Source organism: Phodopus roborovskii, unplaced genomic scaffold (genome assembly GCF_943737965.1).
Source record: "Phodopus roborovskii unplaced genomic scaffold, PHOROB, whole genome shotgun sequence".
In the NCBI taxonomy this organism is placed as follows: Eukaryota; Metazoa; Chordata; class Mammalia; order Rodentia; family Cricetidae; genus Phodopus; species Phodopus roborovskii.
This window is the reverse complement of record NW_026126469.1, coordinates 8,147,145-8,169,457: the sequence shown is the minus strand read 5'-3', so window position 1 is coordinate 8,169,457 and position 22,313 is coordinate 8,147,145. Positions and strand designations below refer to the sequence as shown.

The following is a 22,313-nucleotide window of genomic DNA, read 5'->3' as shown; positions in this document are numbered from 1 at the left end:
GGCTTTTTTTTTTTTTTTTTAACTTGACACAAGCTAGAGTCATCTAGGAGCAGGGGACTTCGCTGAGGAATTGCCTCCATCAGATTGACCTTTAGGCAACTCTGTGGGGGCATTTTCTTGATTAATGATTGACGTGGAAGGGCCCAGCCCACTGTGGGTAGTCCTGGACTGTTTAAGAAGCAGGCTGAGCAAGCCATTAAGCAGCATGTCCTCTTAGTTCCTGCCTTGACTTCCTTTCATGATGAAGCTACAGCTGTAAGCTGAAATAAACCCTTTCTTCCCCAAGTTGCTTTTGGTCAGTACTTGCATCCCAGCAAAAGAAGGCATACTGAGGCACTTGTTAGACAAGAGGCTCTCGGTGTTTCTGTCATCCAGACCTTAGTCACTCCCCAAGACACAAAGTCTGATCTATGACACTGTAAAATTGTTCATAGTTTAAATCTAGAACATTCATGAAGGAAAGATTTGTCATTACCTTCCATGAGTCAAGGCTTAACCAACACCTCAATTCCCTCTGCCCCCTTTCCTTTAAGGCTTGTTATGTGGATGAAGCCTAGGTATATACTTGGCTTCACTACTGATTTCACACTGTGGGCTGTGAATCTGCTGCTATAACCACATAATTCCTGGCTTATCTACTCCAACGTAGAGAACAGCTCTCCAGAACAGAGCCCTGCACTGTAGATCAGCAGGCATCAGTTCCTCAGAGTGAACTAGAGCTACCAAAGGACTCACTCCTTAAGAGTTTGTATTTGAAGGTGGGGATCTAAACAGAAAAGGCACAAGCGGCCATCACATGCTTAAGGAGTCACTCCTGGAGAGAAAGAAGTTAGGAAGGAAAATAAATAGAACATTTCTCCTTTGATAAAGGGAGAATTACATTGGAAATTCCTACATTGAGAGGCACAGTTGAGTGGCAGCTAAAGGGTGAGCTCTGAAGTCAATCCCACGCCATGGTTTAGATTTATTTCTTTATTTAGTCTTGGGGTAAGTCTCCTCTAAATCTCACACACCTCAAGATTTGTAAATGAGATATAATAAAAGTGAGTTCCTGCGTTGTCAATGCGTGTCTGTGCCCAAGGCATAGCACTTAGTACACACTTAGCCCCTTTATCTTCAGTGTATCATTATAAAACAAGCAGGAAAAATGTAACAATAAATGAAATATGCAAAGACTGATGAAGCAAGCTGGAAAATAAGGGCTTTGTGACCACTTTGAATCTCCCAGGGAGGTTTTATTGCAAAAGATCCGACCAGATTCCATGACCCAGCCCACATATCTGGAATCATAGCACTCGAGAGGCTGAGGCAACAGATCAGGAGTTTGAGGTTAGGTTGAGTACATGGTGAGTTCTAGGCCAACCTGGTAAGACAATAAGACCTGTCTCAAATAAAATTTTAAAATAGTAACTATTCTTATTTAGAAAACGAGTGAATTCCTTTTTAATGTAGATATAGAAGAGCATGCATAATAATACCAGAACTAGCTAAGAGAGACAAGCTTGGATACATTAAAAGTGAAGTTTTCGTATAGGAGAGAACATGATGTACGTAGACCAAGAGCTTCTATGCCTACTATTTAGGTAGAAGAATGGTTGGCACACAGGAACATAAAATGTAACAATGCTGTGCTCTTATGCACAGGAAGGAGCCTCTCCCCAGTAATGAAAATTACAAGTTAAAACAACACAGAGATACCATTTCCCACCAATAAGACTGGCAAGAATTTAAGATTACCACACACTTTGTTGACAATAGTTGGGAAGGAGGTACTCTTTACAATTAATGGAATGCAAACAGGTGTGACTGTGTGTGTTCATGTTCATATTTGGGGGCCAGAGGACAACTTTACATGTGGTTCCTTAGGAGCCAACACTTTGGGTTTTTTGTTTTGTGTTTTTGAGACAGTTACTATGTAACCCTTGTCAGACTGGCATCCCCTACATAGACCAGGCTAATTTCAGACTGAAACATTTGCCTGCCATTGGGATTAAAGGTGTGTGGCCACCATGCTCAGTGCATCACCTTCTTTTCTTGAGACAAGGTGTCCGTCATTGGTCCAAGAGGCTCACTAATTAAACTAGGCTGCCTGGCCAGTATGCCCTAGGAATGTCTCCACCTCCCAGAAGTGTGATTGTAAGTGTGTATCACCGTACCCAGCTCTTTGAATGTTAGTGCTGGGGATCAAATCCGGGTCCTTATACCTACATGGCAAGCTTGTTTATCCGAGTGGGCTCCCTCCTCTAGCCCCTGCCATGTTTATGGGGGACTCTTTCCCAATGTATAGTTAAAATGTGCAATCACAGTTTTTTAACCTCACTCTTTTTGTTTTGCTTTGTTTTGAGAGAGGGTTTCTCTGTGTAGTTTTGGAACCTGTCCTGGCACCTGCTCTATAGATCAGGCTGGCTTCAAAGTCACAGAAATCTGCCTGCCTCTGCCTCTGCCTCCTAAATGCTGGGATTAAAGTCATGGGCCACCACAGCAACCTCTCTTAAGAATTTACACTGGTTGGGTGGTGGTGGCCCATGCCTTTAATCATGGCACTTGAGAGGCAGAGGCAGGGAGATTTCTATGAGTTTGAGGCCAGCCTGGTCTACAGAGTCCCAGGACAACCAGGACTATACAGAGAGAAACCTGTCTTGAAAAACAAAACAGACAAAACAACAAAAAAGAATTTATACTGAAGACAAACCTCCAAGAGTGCAAAAGTATAAATACAAGGTTGTTATAGCATTTTCTGTTTTCTTTCTTGTGTGTTGTGTGTGCCTGTGTACATGCATGTGTTTGCAGGCACATGTGTGTGAGTGGAGGCCTGTGTGTGTGTCTAAGTGGAGGCCTGGGGTGACGTCAGGTGTCCTTCAAGACATCTCTCCACCTCGTATACTGAGGGAGCAGGGTCTCTTCTGACCATGAGCTTGCAGTTTGGCCACTGTGGCTAGCCAGTGTACTCTGGAGATTGCCTGTCTTATGTCCTGTTAGCTGGATTCCAGACAGACACCATGCCCACCCTTTTCCTGTTCTTAAGCCTTAACTCAATGAACCATCTCCATAACTGAGCATCTTAATTTGAAGAAATACAATATAGTGGATTTATCTACATATTTTGAGGGCTGTGCAACTGTTAAAGGAGTGAAGAAAGTCTGTATGAACTGAGGGTGGCTCTTTTTCAGGGTAATTGTTGAGTAAAGAAAAGTGCACACAGGCCTCAGGTGTTATGAGTAGGTGACATTTCCCATCACTCAGGTGTGGCCAATAGAAAAGGGCAAATGATTATTATCCATCGCCACTTTTTCTGTAGGAAAGAAGAGGAATAAAATATGTGCATTTCCTGACAGTGGTGGCTCACACCTTTAATCCCAGCACTCAGGAGGCAGAGGCAGGCAGATCTCTCTGTAGGTACCCTGGCTGGCCTAGAATTTGCTTTATAGATGGGGATGGCTTTGAATGTACAAGGATCCATTTGCCTCTGCCTCCCAAGGCAGGGGATTTAAAACACACATTATGACACCAGGAGTATTTATTTTTATTATTATTTTTAATCGTGTGTGTGTGTGTGTGTGTGTGTGTGTGTGTGTGTGTGTGTGTATGTGCATGAGTGCAGGTACCTGAGGATAAAAGTGTTGGATTCCCTAGAGTCTGTGGACCTTCTAACCTGGGTGCTGTGAATTGAATTTGAGTCCTCTGCAAGAGCAGTTTGTACTGTTAATCATTGAGCCAACTCTCCACCCCAACAACAGACTTCATTTGCAAAGAAAGACAGGTGAGAAACTCTATGTATTCTAACTATGTATTCTAATATAACCATAATGAAGAATCAACAATGGGATCATGTTCAGTAGTAGAGGGCTTGCCTAGTATGTGTGAGGTCCTAGGGGAAGAGATACACAAAAGAATAATAGGACAGTAACACTATAACCCTGGGGTTGAATTTTAAGGGTTAAAAGAGTATCTACATAGTTTCAAAGTACTTAATACCTTTGTAACACATCAACCTGATCTACAGGGACAAACCACTTTATTAGTGACAAACCACTTTGCCACCAGTATGGGAGGAATCAGCACTATGTACTCCCTGACACAATGCACACTCTTACTTAAACAGTGTCACCTCTGTGGTGCTCCTTTTGAGTCTTTAACCTAAATCTAGCCAGGAGAAAACATTAGACAGACCCACTTTGACAGCATTCTCCACAGAAAACATCTTGTATGCATCAAGGACATCAACACATTAAAAACAAATGACCAAGAAATTATGCAACCTAAAGGAGGACAGAGACACCCAAATGTAAAACATGATTTGAATTTTCTTTTGCGATAATGTCATTGATCAATCAATAAAATCTGCAAAAGCTACATGTGAGGATTAATGTTTACTTCATGGTTTGTATGAACTTTTTTTGAGGAGTTTATACATGCATGCAACCTTCTCCCTAACTCCTCCTAAATCTACTCTTACCACCAACCCATCCCAACTTCTTGTCTTTTTTTTTATAATTTTAAAAATGTATGTGCATGAGTGCTTTACCTGAATGCATGTATGTGTACCACATCTGTGCAGTATTTATAGAGGTCAGAAGGTGCTGAGCCCCTAGAGGTGGAGTTATGAGCCACCAAGGGGTACTGAGAACTGAACCTAGGTCCTTTGCAAGAACAGGGAGTACTCTTAACTGCTGAACATTTAACAGGGAGTAACTCTTAACTGTGTGTGTGTGTGTGTGCGCGTGTGCGCGCGCACGCGTGTGCATTCGCGTGCACATGTGGGGGGGGGAGAGACAGCCCCATTAGACATCTCTCATCACCAAATGAAACCTCCAGTGCTGGGAATGGGTTGCATCTATATGATGCACAAAATGAACTTAATGATACTTTTGGATTTATATTTGTTTTAAATGCTTTTTTTTTAACCTTACAGATATTTTGCTTATATAATATGGTTTGTGATTTTTATTTTTATAGTTTTCTGTGTGCTAATGTGTGTGTCTAAGCACCTGTGTATGTTTCTTGTGCTCTTTCTGTTTTGTTTTTTAAAGACTTTATTTGCATTTGGTGTTTTACCTGCATGTATGTCTGTGTAAGGATGTCAGATTCCCTGGAACAGGAGGTACAGAAAGTTGTGAGCTGTCATGTGGGTGCTGGGAACTGAACCAAGGTCCTTTGGAAGAGCAATTAGTGCTCTTAACCCTTGAGCCATCTCTTCAGCCCCTTCTTTTGCTTTTTCATTGACTCTTATATTTTATTTTTACCATTCTTTTTTAGGTGCCTGTATGTATTCAAATGAAAGCAAGAAAGAAAGGGTGTGGATTTTGGTAGGTAGGGTGTGGGGAATCTGGGAGGAGTTAGAAGAGGAAAAAACCTTAATCAGAATATACTGAATGAAAAAAGGCTATTTTCAATAAAAAACAAAATAATTCCAGTGACAGATCTTGAAAATGACAATTTCTTTTGGGAGGGCACTAGTGCCTGCCACAGAGCACATGTGGACGTCAGAGGACTCCTTGTGGAATTTGGTTCTCTTCTACCATACAGGTTTTGGGGACAGAACTCAGGTCATCAGCCTTGCCTGCAAGTGCCTTTGCTTGTTGAGCCATCCTGCCAGCCCAGAAATTTGTATTTCCTGATGAGTATAATGCAAAACCAAGCTTGGGAAGCATTCTCTGCCTTGTGATAAAATTCTGTTAGGGTAAGATTTCCACGTATTTACCACCAAACTTTATTGCTATTTTTAAAAATAACATTAATATTCTTACTTTAAAAATGTGAAAATCACTGGGTGGTGGTGGCACACATCTTTAATCCCAGCACTCAGGAGGCAGAGGCAGGAGTTTGAGGTCATCCTGGTTTACAGAGTGAGTTCGAGGAGAGCCAGGGCTATAAAGAGAAACCCTGTCTGGAAAAACAAAACAATGAGGTTATCAGAAGGTGCGGGTAGAAGGGACAGTCTGGGGTCTGAAGAGGATTAACAGCCACCCCGCTCTACTGGGTCAGGGGATGCATTAGTCACTCAGGGCAGTAGCAGGTGAGTGTTTCTGATGCTCTGCATCTCCAATGCCTGTCTCCTCAGAATTTTAAAACTTTTGTCAATGCAATGGTTGGGAGTGGTTTTAATTTCTTCAATTACTGGCACATGAGCTTATTTACATTCTGTCTTCTGTGAATTAGTCCGTTCCCGGTCTTTGTTGATTTTCCTACTAGTTTTGCTTTTCTGGTTGTTCTGTAGAATTTTCTTGTGGCTGCTTGTGTTGCAAATGTACAAACATTTCCATGATTGAGCCTACAGCTGAGGCTGTTGGCTTGAATGGCCATGTCTTTTTTCCATTTGTCTTGTTTTCTATATGCCCGTGATTATTTCTTCCTAATGCTCCATGCCTGTCATTTTTATCAGGAACGCTTACTATTTGTATGAATGAGTTTCTTTTTTTCCTGGAGGTGTGTGTGTCCTTTTTGGTCTTACTCTAAGCCATCCGTCTTCTTCCAATTTGTACCTTGCTTTCTGAATGGCTGCACGAAAGCATTCCAGGTGTCTGTAGAATTTTCTGTATTGGAGCTCCTGTTCCCAAACCTGTGTCTTCTTTCAGTGTGGTTGATACTCCTCACTCCATGGTTTTCACTAAGTGGGGATATATTTTAATCTTGACACCCCTTTGTAACCAGCCTAAAGTTAAAATACCAGATTAAAATAATCTCTACTCTGGTGTAAAGGCATTGCCCCGCTACTCTCTAGTTTCTTTGTTTTAGAAAAATACATTGCCATCCTCTTTCCAAATCCCTCCCACAATGCTGACTCTACCAACACATGTTTTTACCATTTGAGGTCTAAGTGTCACAGCAAGGTGCCTTTGCTCTGGGTAAATCACTATGTGAACTAAGCCTTCGGCACACCCTTCAGTCCAAAGAACAGGTCTTTGACTCTGGGGACTTTGGCTTTTCATTATTTCTGTTCTCTTTTTTCTCAAACAATTTGATTTCAGGTGTGGAGGTGATTTTTTTTTTTTTTTTTTTTTTTTTTTGGTATCTCCATGACTACATACTATTCTTTTTTTTTTAACCAAAAAAATATTTATTGTATGTGTATGGATGTTTTGCCTGCATGTATGTCTGTGCAGCAGGTGAATTTAGTGCTTGAAGAATCCAGAAGGAATCAGATCACCTGGGACTGGAATCACAGACAGTTGTGAGCTGCCATGTGGGTGCTGGGAATCAAACCAGGGTACCAAGGAAGCGTAACCAGTGCTGTTAACCATTGAACCATTTCACTACCCCCTTTCTGCCATTATATAATTAATTTCATGCCTTTTCCTAGACTAGTAAACCCCTGATGTGCTGGCTAGTTTTATGTCAACTTGACATAAACTAGAGTTACTCGGAAGGTGGGAAGCTCCTTTGGGAAATGGAGAAAATGCCTCCATAAGATCAGGCTATAGGACATTTTCTTAATTAGTGATTGATGGGGGAGGGCCAGCCTATTGTGGGTGGTGCCATCCTGTGCGAGTTCCTGTCCTGACTTCCTTTGAAGAACTATATGATGTACAAGATAAGCTAAATAAACCCTTCCCTCTCCAAATTACTTTGGTCCTGGTGGTTCATCACAGCAACAGTAACCAAAGCTAAGTTACCTACTTGTCCTTTAAAGCCCATTTTCAGTATCAGTTCTTCCATGATGATCCCTGGTAACCCCAGCTGAATGCCAACCAACCGTCACATCTAAATGCCATAGTACATCCATGTGCACACTGCTTCCCCCATTGACCATAACCCTGTCAGGTCAGGAAACGCCTACTTGTGTATCCTCACTGTGGCATACCATGATGCCATGAGCACATGGATGTGTTCAACACAGGGAGAAAAGGAAAACACCATTATATGAATATGCCTTCATTCAATCTGGGCTTTCAGATGGCCACTGTTCACTCAACAAATATTACCTGAACTAGGTTTCATACTGGCTGGAAAATCAAAACATAGAGGGGGGGGGATGACAAAAGTGTCATTCATCTAGACACTTACTATATAAAGTGAAGACTTTTTCTCACATAACTAAAGATGGTTTTAATATGTATGTGTGCATATGCACATGCCATGCTGTGGCTTGCAGGTGGTGGTCAGAGGACAAACTGGTTCTCTCCTTCTACCATGTGGTTTGATGTCAGTGGGTTGATCGTCAGTGTTGGCAGAAGACACCTTTACCTACTGAGCCATCTTCTTAGCCCTGCGTATAATTCTTAAAAACTGAGGTATAATCCACATCCCATTTGTCAGTGGTAGAGCATCTGCCTGGGACCAATCCCCTGAAACACACACACACACACACACAAACACACACACACACACACACACACACACGACATGTACTCTAGTGAGTTCTTTTTTAGCATATTTACAACATCATGCAACTATGACTACTAGCCAGGATATTTCTTATCTGTATGAAGTGCTGAACATCTTGGTGCCAAGATGGGAGGAGAAAGGAGGTTGCAGAGGAAGAAATGCATTCCAGGACAGGGAACAGCATGTTCGAGGGCAGGTTATTCTGGGGAAAGGGAACAGCAACATTCGAGGGCAGGTTATTCCAGGGAAATGGAACAGTATGTGAAAAGGGGCAGAGGTCTGAGAAGGCCCAGACTCTGGAAAACATGTAAACTACAGTGGAGGTAGGGTTTATTGTGAGGAAATGGCTAAGTTATTTCACAGATGAGGAATCCAAATAGAGCAAGGTGAAGTAATCAACTAAAGCTAGCCAGTTCCCCTGTATCAACTCAGCAGAAGTTGTCTAAGGGACACTACTGCAAACTACTATTGTACACACAGATGCTGGCATGACATTCTCTAAGTTACTGTCATGCTGGCTTTGCCCCATCTTCCAGTAAGGTTTCATTTTTCTCTTCCAGCTCCTCCCATCATCTAAAGACACTGACTATATTAACCTTGATTATAATAACTATTTTCCCCATGTTTGTAGCTTCAAAAAGTTAACTCTAGCACCCTGATTCCATCAAAACATACTCTAGCTGTAGGCAGAGGTAATTCTGTAGTCAACATCCTGGACAAAGGCTGGGTCCTTTATGGACTCTCAGGATCAACTATGTTTACCTCTGTGTGACCATGAAATGTTGCTTCCTGGGCTTCAGTATTTTTACCTGCAAAGTGGGGTTAGGAAACATTGTCCTGGCCACCTTCCTGCTAATCTGCCACAGAGAATCAAGGGGAAGCTGTAAGGTGCTCACTGCTTCTGAAACTCTGGAGGAAAGGCTAATGTAGGCATTTGAAAGCAATGTGGATACGTTAAGAATGTCTCCAAACTTCTGATCTTAAACTCTCACCTCATCTTAGTTTACTAGGTTTCAGTCCAACCAAGATCACTCAGGAACTGTAAGTGACCACCATTTCAGCTCTCCAGGGTGGGCTGACACAGGAAAATATCTAGGAGTTTTGTCAGGCAAAAGCGAGGCCCTCTAGACTTCTGGCTTTCCCTTGGAGTTTGTCCCTGCAGTCTGCTAAGGTTTCCTAGCCTCTTTCCTAACACAGAAAAGCTACTGCAGCTAAGGATAGAGGTAGCTGTAGAGATAGCTATCTCACTATCAAAGTGATGGGATTAAGAATTAAGGTGGGGGAGCCTGGAAAAAAGGTTCAGTGGTTGAGAACACTGAGTGTTCTTCCACAGGAATCAAGTTCAATTCCCAGCATCCACATGGCAGTTCATGGCTGTCTGTGGAGTCAGTTCCAGGGGATCTGATACCCTTGCCCAGGCAAAGCACCATTGCACATAAAGTTAAAAACAAAAATATATTTTAAAAATGCCTTTAATCCCAGCACTCAGGAGGCAGAGGCAGGCAGATTTCTGTGAGTTCAAAGCCAGCCTGGTCTACAGAGCTACAGAGTCAGTGAGTTTCAGCCAAGGCTACAAGAGAAACCTTTCTTGAGGCCAAGAGAAACCCTGTCTTGAAACACGCCCCCCACCCCCCCACCCCCCCACCCCCCCCCCCAAAAAAAAGCAACTATTCGGGCATGTCTGTGAGGGACTGGGTTTCCTGGGAAGAACCATCCTAAATTTGAGTGTCACATTCTCCACGGGCTGGAGTTCCAGGCTGAAGAAAGAAAGTGAGCCACATTTTAGTATTTATTTCTCTCTAGTTACTGATGGTAGATACAATGTGGCCAGCTCCTTCACACCTGAGCTATATAGTGCCTTCTAGACCTGGATGAACTGTTGGCTCAAAATGTAAGCAAAACCAAATCAGCTGCTTTTGTTAATGTCTCCTCACAACAAGAAGAAAGGTGAGTACTGGTACTTGGTAGTGGGGCCACTGCTATGATAATCCTGACTACTGGTTTGTAAGGTTTTGGAATTGGCTTATAGGAGGAATGTAATCTCAGAACTTTGGGCTAAAAAAAGCCCTAGAATGTCAACAGACTATTCTGGTGGGAACTTGGAAAGCTACAATGCTAAGTGTGGAAAGTAGAGGCCTAACTCATGGGGTTTCAGAGAACAAGAACTCTATCAGGAACTGGGCTGAGGGGGGCATTTGGGTTCTATTCTTACAAAGACTAAGGCTGCCTCCTGACTGTGTCCTGAAAACTTGAGTGAAGTTGAATTCAAAAGTAATGGACTAATGTGTTTGGTGGAGGGAATTTCAAGGCAGCGCTCAAAATGTGGTATGGCTGCAGTTTGCTGCTCTTAATCAAGAATAATACAGTTAGAAAAAGCAAAAAGAGGAAAAATGTAAAGTTCAATGAGGAAAAGAATGCAAACAAGTTAAAATTTCAGATAAGGTAGGTTCAAAAGTAGCTGTAACTATTAAAGGAACTAGTGCCATCAAAAGAAACTTGGACCTCTGTACTGGGACAACAGGAGAAGGAAGGGACAATAGGAGGGGAAGACTACAGGGGCTTTTAGAATTGTACTGAATACATTTTTATTATAAGATCAAATTAAACTTTGGGGTGCGGTGGAATGTTATGCTGCTTAATCTCAATTTGATGAGATTTTGCATCACTATGGGCATGCTTGTGAGGGCCTGGGTTTAGGCAGGAAGACCCACAGTAAATGTAGGTGGCACCATTTCATGAGCACGGGTCCCAGATGAAATAAAAAGAAGGAAGCACACTGAACACCAGCTTTCAGCTCTGTCCTGACTGTGGCTGCAATGTGCTTTGTGCTGCTGTGGCCACCACAGACTGTATCCTCAAACTGTGAGCCAAAACAAAGCTTCTTCCCCTTCAACTTTTTTTTTTTTTTTAATTAGCTATTTTGTCACAGTGCCAAGAATATTCAAGAATACATGAGGTATGGAGAAAAGTGTCCTTCATACTCACAAATCTTGTGTTTTCTTTCGGTAGCACTGTTTACAAGATGCCTGCAGGGCAGAACAAAGACAGCAAAAAGCAACTAGCTCCCAGAATGTAAGAATTGGTAGATTGTACACTGCCCAGCACAGCAGCCATGGTTTTGCAACAAACACCTGACATATTAAAAAATGTGATGCAACATAAGAGGCATACTAACCTTTCAAAGAAGAAGAGGACCCCAAATCCAAGACAGTTCCTTCTTTGCCTTTTGTAGCCTGCAACTATGACTTACTGCAAATAGGCAAACATACCCTTTTATACAGACATGACCACCCTAATTGGGAGCATTTGTGTGAATAATCTGAAGGTGGCTGGCTTCCAGTCCCTAGTGATTAATGCACACACAAGTTGTTTCCATTTGTGATTTTCTTCCACATATTAGGCAGGAAGCCTCTATCCCTGGTTTATCTGTCAGTCTAAGAACAGCAGCAAAGTGACTCCCAATTCCAGCAGTAGTAAAATCCAGTGAGGAGGGAATGTGTGAATATTTGATGAAAGCTAAAATTGAAATGTCAGTAAATATCTACATGAAAAAGATTTCATCATTTCCTTCTCAAGACAAGTAATTAAGGACAGTCCCCACCTCCACCCAAAGTTTTAAACTCCTAGGTCCCCTGGGTAAAGAAATGGAAGCAAACCTTCAGTGTCTTACATTACTTAGCTAGCCTTTATGTCACCCTCACTAGGTTCAGGGGTGTTGCCACATTTTGGGGCACACTGCTGGCTCTGAGGTCAGAGTAGGCAGGCCTTCTATCCTATGGTCCTCGGTCACTTCTGCACCTAGACATACCTCCTCCCATGTAAGCCCTCTAAATTCCAATAGACACTTCCCATGTTACACCCAGAGTCATCTCACCGCAGAATCCCTCCATTTCTCCTCTTCTGTAGCCCTACATCCTCACGGGTAAAGGCTCCTTTCCAGGAGGGGGTCTAGGACCCTACCTCTTCCGTCCTCTGCGCGGGAGGACATCTTTCCTCTCTAGTCCCTTCCAGGCTCTGGAACCGAACCGGCCGCTCAGCCACCTGGCCACCGCTGGACTCAGGTCCCTCTCTCCTTTCTCCGCTTGGGTGGGGGAAACTGAGGCCCACCGCCACGGCAACTTTCCTAGAGCCGGCGTGTTTCACCGTCATTTGACCACAAGCACCCCCTTCTCCAAGAGCCTAGCTCGCAGAGAACATCCGGATCCATGCATGGCTCTGGACGCGCGGGGGAGGGGGGAAGTTGTCAGCCGTTGCTTGCGTGCGCCTCTCACCTCGCTGTGCACCTCACCGCCGCGCGCCCACACCGGGTCCACCTTGCACACACCCCGCCCTCGTCCTTTCCCGCGCGCCGCCACGCAAAGCCGCTCCCGGTCCCGCTCGGGCCACAGCCGCTTCCGCCCGTCCGGCGCACAGCCTGGGAAGCGCCGAGCCATCGGAGCGCGCGGCGCGGCGCGGGCAGGGCGCGCACTCTCGGCGGTGCAAACGCCGATCCAACTCTCAGGCGCGCGGGGTGCGTCGCCCGTCGCCACCCCGGTATCGGGAGACAGAGCGAGCGCTTTGTCCCCGCGCCCGCCCGGGACTCTGCCCCGAGGAGGCAGCAGCGCCGAGTCCCCGCCTCCGCCTCTGCCCCCGGGCGGGCCGGGCCGGCCGCGGTGGGGGGAGCCAGGCTGAGGGCGAGGGTGGGGGCGGGGGCGGGCTCAGGAGGCGAGAGGAGGGCTGCAGAGGCGGCGGGAGCGCCTGGTGCCGGGCCGGGGGAGCCGCGGGCTCTCGGGAAGACGCGGATGATGAACAAGCTGTACATCGGGAACCTGAGCCCCGCCGTCACCGCCGACGACCTCCGGCAACTCTTCGGGGACAGGAAGCTGCCCCTGGCGGGACAGGTCCTGCTCAAGTCCGGCTACGCCTTCGTGGACTACCCCGACCAGAACTGGGCCATCCGCGCCATCGAGACCCTCTCGGGTGAGCACCCGCGCGACCCACGCCGCGCCTCGCTGGCTCGGGACGGTGGCAGCGGGGAGGCCGAGCCCCACGGGCCGCGCCCGCCGCGACTCCCGCGCCCGCACGCTCACTTCCACGCACCAGCCCCGCGACTCTGGCTGCGGGCGGGCTCCGGGACGGCCGCTGCCCTACCCCCACCGCGGGAGCTAACCTAGACCCTCCGGCCTCAGCCTCGGAGCGACCCTGTGCTCCTCCGAGGGTCCCTAGGCTCGCTGGCTCGCTTGGAGCGCCCCGGCGTGCCCAGCTGCTCCGCGGAGCTTCCCCCGCCCCCACCTTTGCAGAGTCCCCCCTTTTCCTTTTCTCTGACCCTTCTGGTGCCCTCTTTGCCAGGGGCCCCCCAAATCCAGCATCTCCTCTCCTCCTGGCCAGACCTTCCTGCTTCCCATGCCTCGTGCCAAAGACCTCTAGTCCTCTGCCGTTTCCCTAGCCGCACTCCCCTTTTCGAGACCCCCCTTGTCCTCTGGCCCCCCACTTTCGGCAGCTCCTCGACTTTACCTACTGAACCCTTGGAGGTCCCGGGGTTCCCCCCACCCGGCCCCTGCCGGACCGCACATCTCCCTCGGTCTTTTCCCGAAGCTCACTTCCCTTTCGCTGGTCTCGGAAGCGCTCCTATTTTTCCCTGAATTTTTTGTCCGATTTTATTGAGAAGAACTCGGGGCTGGGGGCTTTCCGCCTCCCGTCTCCCCGCCTCCTGCTTGGCCAGAAGCACCTTTTTACGAGGTACCCTGTCTCAACTCGGTGGGGGCCCGGGCTGAGAACCGGGAAAGAGGCGACCGGGGGGTCCGCGAGCGCGCTGGAGCCCAGACGGGAGTCGGAGCGCGACACTCGCCTGCGCGCGCGTTCCCAGCTCGCATCAGTACACGCACGCGGCGGACCACGCTCCCAGGGCCTGCGACCCCCGACCCTGCTGGGAACCCCTTTCTTGGGAACTTGTGCGGCGGGGTGGGCTGGAGAGACCTGGGGGTCACCCCAAAGCAGGCGGCCGCAGAGCCGGGGACTCCTGCGCGTGTCCTCGGGGCCGCTGGCAGGGAGGGCGGTGGGGTGGAGGTGGGGGTCGAGCGCCCTGGAACCTCGGGGTCCCCGAGTGGCGGAATGGGGAGCTGGGGGCCCGAGAAGCCGGGGCGCGCCAGCCCTGCAGCTTGAGTTTCAAATGAGCTCATCTTTTCAAATTGGCGCCGCTCTTTATTAAATGTGTTTTTCCGGTAATGCCACCCACAGCTATACCTGGGTCGGAACCGGGCTAGTGCTCTTCCCACCTCGTCCGCCACCCGTGGCGCCCACTTTTCATCACAGTTGGCGCTAAGTTCGCCCAGCTGCGGCCGGGTGGAGGACCCCTTGAAGGCTCCAGAAGGCGGAGCCCGAGCGCGGTGTAGTGTGCTTGCCCCTCCTAGACCCTCACGGGTTCGACTTGAGGTTCTGAGTACTTTAAATTTCTGTTTTAAAGGTAAAGTGGAATTGCATGGGAAAATCATGGAAGTGGATTACTCGGTCTCTAAAAAGCTAAGGTAAATATATTTTGCCTAGTTTCTTTTTTCCCTCCCTACGATTGGACGTCCAACTTAAAAAAAAAAAAGTGGTCAACTTTAAAAAAAGTCTCTATTTTTTTTAAAAGGGCCTTTGTTTGTTGTGTTAGTGGAGATACATAGCTTAGAAAGTTATTATTGTTATTTTTACTTTCATTATATAAGGTGTTTTCTGTGCCTGCAAACTGGTGCCTAATTAGGGGTCGGGATGGAGAACACTAGGTAGATTCAGTTGGCTGTTACCGATTAAGTTGTTTATCATAAATAGCCTGAGAACTCCTCTCTGCCATCACTGTCCCCAGCACAATAGCAAACTTCCTGTGAGATGTTAAGAGTAAATGTTTACTGTGTCAGCTGAATTGCTTAACTAGACCATTCGATTAATTACTTTTTTTTTGCATAGTTTAGTGACGAATAATAAAATCAGTAAATAGGGGGTCAGTATTTTGCATAGTTTCTGAAGAAGTTGGTTGTTTGCTTGGGATGCCGGGAGAAGGCAGACTTCAGTAACTGAGGCAGCAGAGCTGTATGCTCCTGAGCACTTTGTTGTAATTGTTGCTTTAGAGGGGGTCAGTATTTTGCATAGTTTCTGAAGAAGTTGGTTGTTTGCTTGGGATGCCGGGAGAAGGCAGACTTCAGTAACTGAGGCAGCAGAGCTGTATGCTCCTGAGCACTTTGTTGTAATTGTTGCTTTAGAGAAACGATGGAGAATAAACAACTTCGCGGTGAAGTCGATTGTTAGCTATTGTTAATGCAGAAGTAACACGCTTTGTGGGGGTTGGGTTTATCCAGTGATTTGCTATGAAAGAATGAAGGAGAATATTTTTGTTTAAAGCTCACTGTGGACTTTAAATTGGGTGGGGGGGAGTAAAGCGCCCCCCCCCCGTTAACTTAGTTAATACCCATTAATGAACGATTCTTTGCCATTCATCATTAATCATTAGAACTGGGGTTGGGGAGCCTGTCTTGATTTTCCACCTTCTTAGGCAGAGGTAGATGCTCAAGCTCTGTCACAATTGAGAACATTTTAAAACAAATTGATTTTATAAATACTTGGGTATGTTGGAGGGTTTAAAAAACATTGTGTACATATTTCCACATTTTAGTTTCACAGAATTTCTGTTTAGAAATGATTGTGAGCTACATTAGAAAACTGATTACTACTATTGTTTTTGAAAAAGTTAAGATTTAATGATTTGCAGTTTGGGCTGTTAACAGTAAATAGATTCTCAGTTTGAAACTGTGTAGGTGGCTTTCTGTAAGTTGTTTTAAGTTAATGTGGTTTCCTTCAATATTATTATTTTGGGGAGGATGGGTAAGGAGATATTTTTTGGGATGCTAAGTACTTACTGTAAGTTTAAACCATTTGTCTCTCAACAGTTGGAAGTTTTGATAAATACTGTTAGAAAGAACTGTTTAATGCACTGTGCATCTATAAATATCTCATTCTGTTGCCTGTCTAGCTGTTATCAATCCTTTTGGAGATCAAAATTAGCAAAAGACAGTAGATTTTTTAGTTGGATATTTTGATGTTGCATTAGTTCATGATACAGTGTATATAATTTAATTTTAAAATATGTAAAATACTAGTTTATTTAAAGTCATTAAGATCACCTAAAACTTACCAACAAAAATACTACTTTGGCTTTCTTTTTTTTAAATGCAGAGGTTGTTTGCATTTTGGCTGAAGAGTCACTTACATAGTCCTAGGAATAATGGATTTCTTTGAACATGTTGGTGATAGAAAATAACCAGGAGAAAAATGTTAAGAGCATGCTGTGTGGTTGACTATACCTGAAGACAGTTAACAAACCAAATGCATGGGTAGCTGCTGCCTGAGAGACTGACACCATTTTTTTTTTTTTTTTTTTTTGACAGAGTGGTTTTGATCTTTTTTTTTCTTTATGAATTTCAAATACAAAAGTTCCCTACTTGTACTACAAGCTAAGGGAGAGAAGGCTAAACTGGTCGGACTTGGTTAGCTGAACTCAGCCCTCTGTGATGTATTCTCCATAATTCTGGGTCTTTTAAAAAACCAAAGTACTGTGACATTTAAGACCAAAGCTTTCATGTTATACAGTGATTTTTTTTAATTGTTCTTTTGTTGCATTTCCATACAAATTAGCAAGTTGGAAGAAAATTTAGGAACATTAGGTCATTTCTATATGTGATTTTTGAGTTCTGTAGAGCCCAGGGAAAACAAGCCATTCTCTTTTGTTTACCTCCTTGAAAAATGATTCAACAAATGAGTGCTAATTTTTTAAATATTGTGCTTGGTTCTTTGATTTCTCAGGAAACTGTTTTAATACCTGTATTCCAAATAGGCTTTTTTTTTTTTTTTTTTAAAGCTGATGAGAATTTGTAAGGTGTTTTAATCTTCATTTGTGGAGTTCTTGGCATGCTATTTGCTTACAATTGGGTCTTTTGTTAAATCACACAGCATCAATTTATACACGTGGCTACATAGACTAGACACTGCTGTTTTCTCAGTCACCCTGGAGTAGAGGATTCTTTTCCTTTTTGCTACTTCTGTTTCATCCATTTTCATGTGCAAATTATTGCACATAAGACATACATGTCATCTGTTTCTCTCACATTCTACTTGGTCAAAGTCTGCTGAATTAAAAACCTTTTGGTTTTTTTTTTCCCCCCTATATTCATATAGTATCTGTGGATCAGAGATTTAGTAAAGAGGAGACAATGGGTAACTTTAAAACTGCTGTTAAAAGTTATGGAAACCTCCTTGATAGAATTTAATTTGGGTGCTGCCCAAAGTTCACTTAAAAAATCTCCAATACCCACATGTACACAAAGTGGATAAATTGATTTGATCTAAGACACACTGACTAGAATATGCTTAAAAAGTCTCATATACACACATGTACACATAGTGAATAAATTGTTTTGATCTAAGACATGCTGACTTGAATATGCTTTTGTATCTAAAGTTGAATGAGTTTATGAGAAAATAGAATGTTAGAAAAAAAAATGCATTATCTACCCACTTCTAGGAAGTAGCTGAATGATGTTAGATGGGTTTCAGCTGGGACAGTCAAATACTCTGAGGCGGTGTAGGGAAAGCGATGAATCTAGCTTTCATGAGTTAAAAATCAGTAATTGTGTTCTCTCCAATGCAGATGAATTTGGTCTCCTATAGGAATGCTAAAGAAAACAGTATCCCAATTGTATTTTGCTTGTATGTACTACATTGTGTATAGATGAATTAAATACCAACCCCCAAAAAAACCTTCCCAACCTCAAGCCCTCCCTGTAACAAAGGCTTTTTCTGCATTAATTTTTAATTTTCTAGAAACAGAAAAGACTTTATTAGTTTTAAATCTCACAGTAGCCTTCTTAGGCTTCCATTTTAATAGTTTGTTGAATTAGAAATTAATGGCTGGATTTAATTATATATGTGGAAAGATTAATACAATGTCATATATGATGTCAAACAGTAAAGTCACATTGACTTAGCTTTGAAGTTGCATTTGCACATTTTCAAAAAGGTAAATTTTTTATGTTCTAGAGAACATACATTTTCCTGATGTCTAAGAAATAGGTATCAGGTTTGGAATAGAAATGATAAAAAAACATTTTTTACTCGATATTTAAATAATAATGTACTCTTAAAATATTTTATAAGGTTAGCATTTAAATTTGTAGATATTATTTAAACATTAAAAACTAGTGAGGTCTACAAATAAAATACATTTTGTTTTGCTTGGTTTTCTAATTCAATAGGTATAGATTGGTTTTCTAAAAGTATCAATCTTAAGGCAGCAATTTATAGAAGTATTTAAATTCTTAAACCTTAATTTTAAAAGAGAAGTGTGTGTGTGTGTGTGTGTGTGTGTGTGTGTAGTTCCATTTGCTATGTTCATTTTTCAATAATAACAGCGTTTATTTGCTGTTCCAGATAATAAGATGACCCCTTTAGGAGTTGTGTGTCTCATGTTAAGCTGAGGTTGTCATTTTTTAGATGAGGGAAAATTAATATCTGGAGAAAGCCTTTACATATAGTGATATTAAGTATATTTTTTAAGAAACAATTTTACATATTCAAAACTAACTACATAATGAAAATTATTTCACTATTTTAAATAAACACTATTTTTATGTGTGTATGCAGGTTGCTTCAAGTTCCTTAGTGGGTTAAAGAATGTTAATGATGTTGAATTGTGTGTAAAAGGATTGAGACCAGAGTACATTTATAACAAGACAGAAAAAGCAGTAAAAATAGATTTCCCCTACAACTATTTATAAATGTTTGATATTTTCTAAATATCTGCTTCTACAACTGGACCACTATTCTATGTCTGCTAGTGAAACCCTCAAAAGTAGATGAGCAATTAGTCAGTTGTTACTGAATTAATGTGTCATTCCTCTGAGTCAGTGGGGTGTGTGCATTTGGGGGGGCAGTAGTTTTACATAGATTCAGTAGCAAGAGAAAGAGGAGATCCTTAATTGAGCAGCCATAACTCGGGGTTTCAGTCCAGACAAAGCTAATGAAAATCACTAGAGGATTGAAACCCACAAAGGCAGTCACTGTAATGGCACCGTCCCTGAGAGATGCCTAGCACTTACAGGTGCCTTCACTCCTGGCAATCAGGGCACAGACACCTGCAGTAGCTTTTCCAATGAGCATATTGATGAGAAAGAAGACAGTCCAAATGCAAAAACTACCCTCCTAGATTTCTCTCCAATTCAATTCTGTGAAGGCTTTCATAATCTCTTACCCTCAATACACACAAGCTTTCTTTTTTAAACACAGGGCCTCCCTATGCAGCCCCCGATGGTCTTGAACCTCTCTGCCTCAGCCTCCTGAGTTGTTGGGATCACAGGCATACACCACAGTGCCCAGCTTATGTAGTGTGTGTTAGTGAATGTGTATTTTCACTTAGGGATGCTATACTTAGGAGGGTGTTTTGTTATTTTTGCACAACCAGTGGTAGATCAGTTTTGTTAGAAACAGCATGGAATTGGGAGCTGCTTAAAAATTATAAATTTCAAACTATATTTTAATGATTATATTTAAACACCATGAGTATATTTTCAGTTCTGTTCTCTCTCTCTCAACTGGTGGGCCTTGGCTAAACTAATTTTTTAAAAATGTATGCTTTGAAACATCAAAAGTATAATATCTCAAAAAACTATGTCTGGTTCCTTAATTTGAGGCTCAGGAAAGTCCTGTTTAAGAAGGCATGCCTGAACAATTGATTGATTAGTCAGGTTTTATCTTTTTGCACTCAATGGAAAGAACAAATTTGGGGAATGTTCAAACAATGTTGATGAACAGATACTAGGAAAGAAACAGCAAATACCTAGGAGTGAAGAAAGATGATTGCCTGTACCCCATTTATTGCCATTGAAACATTTTCAATCTTTTACTTTATAATTTCACTCGATGCTTACAAACTTATAATTTTCATTTGGTGGCATGGATGGTATGGGTTCTATTTTGGGCAGCAAATTGCAGAGTGCTTGGAATTATTTTTAAGGTTTTTACTTTTCCTGTTTTGATTATGGACTTTAGTCTGGTTACTTCATAAAATAAGGGAAAGAAATTATTTTGTATTGCAGAAAACCTTAGGTTCTGTTGCTTATACTGCCCAAGAGGAGGGGGAAAATATAATAATGTGTCTTTAGAATTGAGTGGCATTGATGTTGCACATAGGTAGAGCAGAAATGGATGCTTTTGTATTAAGGGGGCTGTCAAGTCCAAACACCATCCTTATGTTCATCATTTCATGATTGGACATTCCTCCTGAAGCAGTGATCCCCCTCCCCAAGTAATAATTTTGCATTCTTGAGGTGCATTTTTGCTTATTCTTGGATCTTCCCATTGTTTATGTTTCTTACATTTTTATTTCCTAAAATTCAAACAATTAATACCAGTGTCCTATTCTGTTAATGTAGGCACTTTAATAAGTTCGGCAAGTGAATAGAAGGTTTTGGACATACATTTTAAGCATTATCATATCTTCCTACATTGTGAGCATCTGTTTACCCAGTAAACAGAAAAGCTTGTATGGAACCATTGCACCAAGAGGCATGTTTGCAGTCTTGTCACGTGTTTATTTAATACATAACTGTGAATTTGCCTTGGGGGGGATGCTTGAACTTTAAAATTATTGCAGGCTTTATGATCTGGTACTGTTATAAACATGGTACTAGAGAGCATTTTGGTGAGATGGTTTCCTGTGTGGCTGCATCTTAAGTTCATACAGTAAAAAGCTATTGTGCCCCCTTCGACAGAAAATCAACTTTTTCTAAGTAAGATTTGGAAAAGAAGAAAAATGGACTGGTCCTTTTCTCACATGAAGAAACTTAGAGAAATGGAGAACTTTGTCTATGGCAGAAAAATAAAGTCAGTAGTAGGGAAGAACCCAGACAAGGGCTCTGTTACTGATTTTTACCCGAGAATACCACACTGAACACATCATTTGAAATTAATCCATCCAAAGTGTTGTAAAGCCTAGATACCACTTAGGGATGATAGAAATTTTAAGTGCCCTTTTGTAACTTACCTTATTCTTAGCGTGGTCTGAACAATCCACTCTTCATTACACTGTTTTTATAGGGAAAAATAACTGGAAATAAGCGCATGATTTTATTTATTTATTTTTTTTGTTTTGAGAGACAGGGTTTCTCTGTGTAACATCCTTGGCTGTCCTAGAACTCACTCTGTAGAGCATACTGGCCTTGAACTCACAGAGATCTGCCTGCCTCTGCCTCCTGAGTGCTGGGACTAAAGGCATGGACAAGCATGTCATTTTAAAAGTAGCATTAATACCTGCTTTCTCTGTTTGCCAGACACAGACAGTGTGGGGGATTTATCCAGGGAGGTGCTCTGTGTTTCTGTTTGCTTGTTTGCTTGGTTCTTGTTGATACTGGTGCACCTTTTTAGTGGTCCTATTCTTTGTATTAAATAGGACAGTAGTAAGAAGGACACTCTCACTGAGCACAGCGGCACAGGCCTTTTATCCCAGGCAGAGGTAGGCAGATCTCTGTGGGTTAGAGGCCAATCCGGATTACATAGCAAGTTTCAGGGCAGCCAGGGCCACATAGAGAGACCCTGAATATACCATAAAACAAATACAGGACATTTCTCTCAACATTAGAGCCACCATAATTAGGTCCTGCCTTTAGCTCTGGTCAAGACTGTGTGCCATTTGGCAAAGTACAAGAATTCTCCCAGTGGGCTTCTCGTGGCTTAGCCCCTGCAGGAGGCTGTTGCAGAGCTTTCTCTTGTTCATTGGTGGGGGCTGCCAGTCTTTCATAGACTCACTCTGGAGCTAGTCTTTTTCCTCAATAAGGTTTTTGTTTGTTTGTTTGTATTTTCATCTGCTGTGTAAACAGAGGTTCTACTAGTGGAGTTCTTAATGACATACTCAGTAACCACATGTGAATTGCCCTTCATCTCTGAATTGTAATGTTTTCCTGAACTCATCATCTTGCTTCCTTTAA

The 22,313-nt window shown here is 43.1% G+C and overlaps 1 protein-coding gene across 2 annotated transcripts in view; it reads left to right on the top strand.

Annotated features, from left to right (window-relative positions):
- Positions 1 to 13,029: 13,029 nt before the first annotated feature.
- The window catches only part of Igf2bp2 (insulin like growth factor 2 mRNA binding protein 2), a 105,015-nt gene continuing 95,731 nt past the window's right edge, over positions 13,030 to 22,313 (top strand). The window contains exons 1-2 of one of the 2 annotated variants that reach the window (XM_051191201.1): positions 13,030 to 13,284; positions 14,768 to 14,828. In XM_051191201.1, the coding sequence (XP_051047158.1) occupies positions 13,107 to 13,284; positions 14,768 to 14,828 (239 nt within the window). In that variant the 5' untranslated portion in view covers positions 13,030 to 13,106. The remainder of the gene's footprint in view (positions 13,285 to 14,767; positions 14,829 to 22,313) is intronic. The other variant, XM_051191200.1, reaches the window with a different exon arrangement.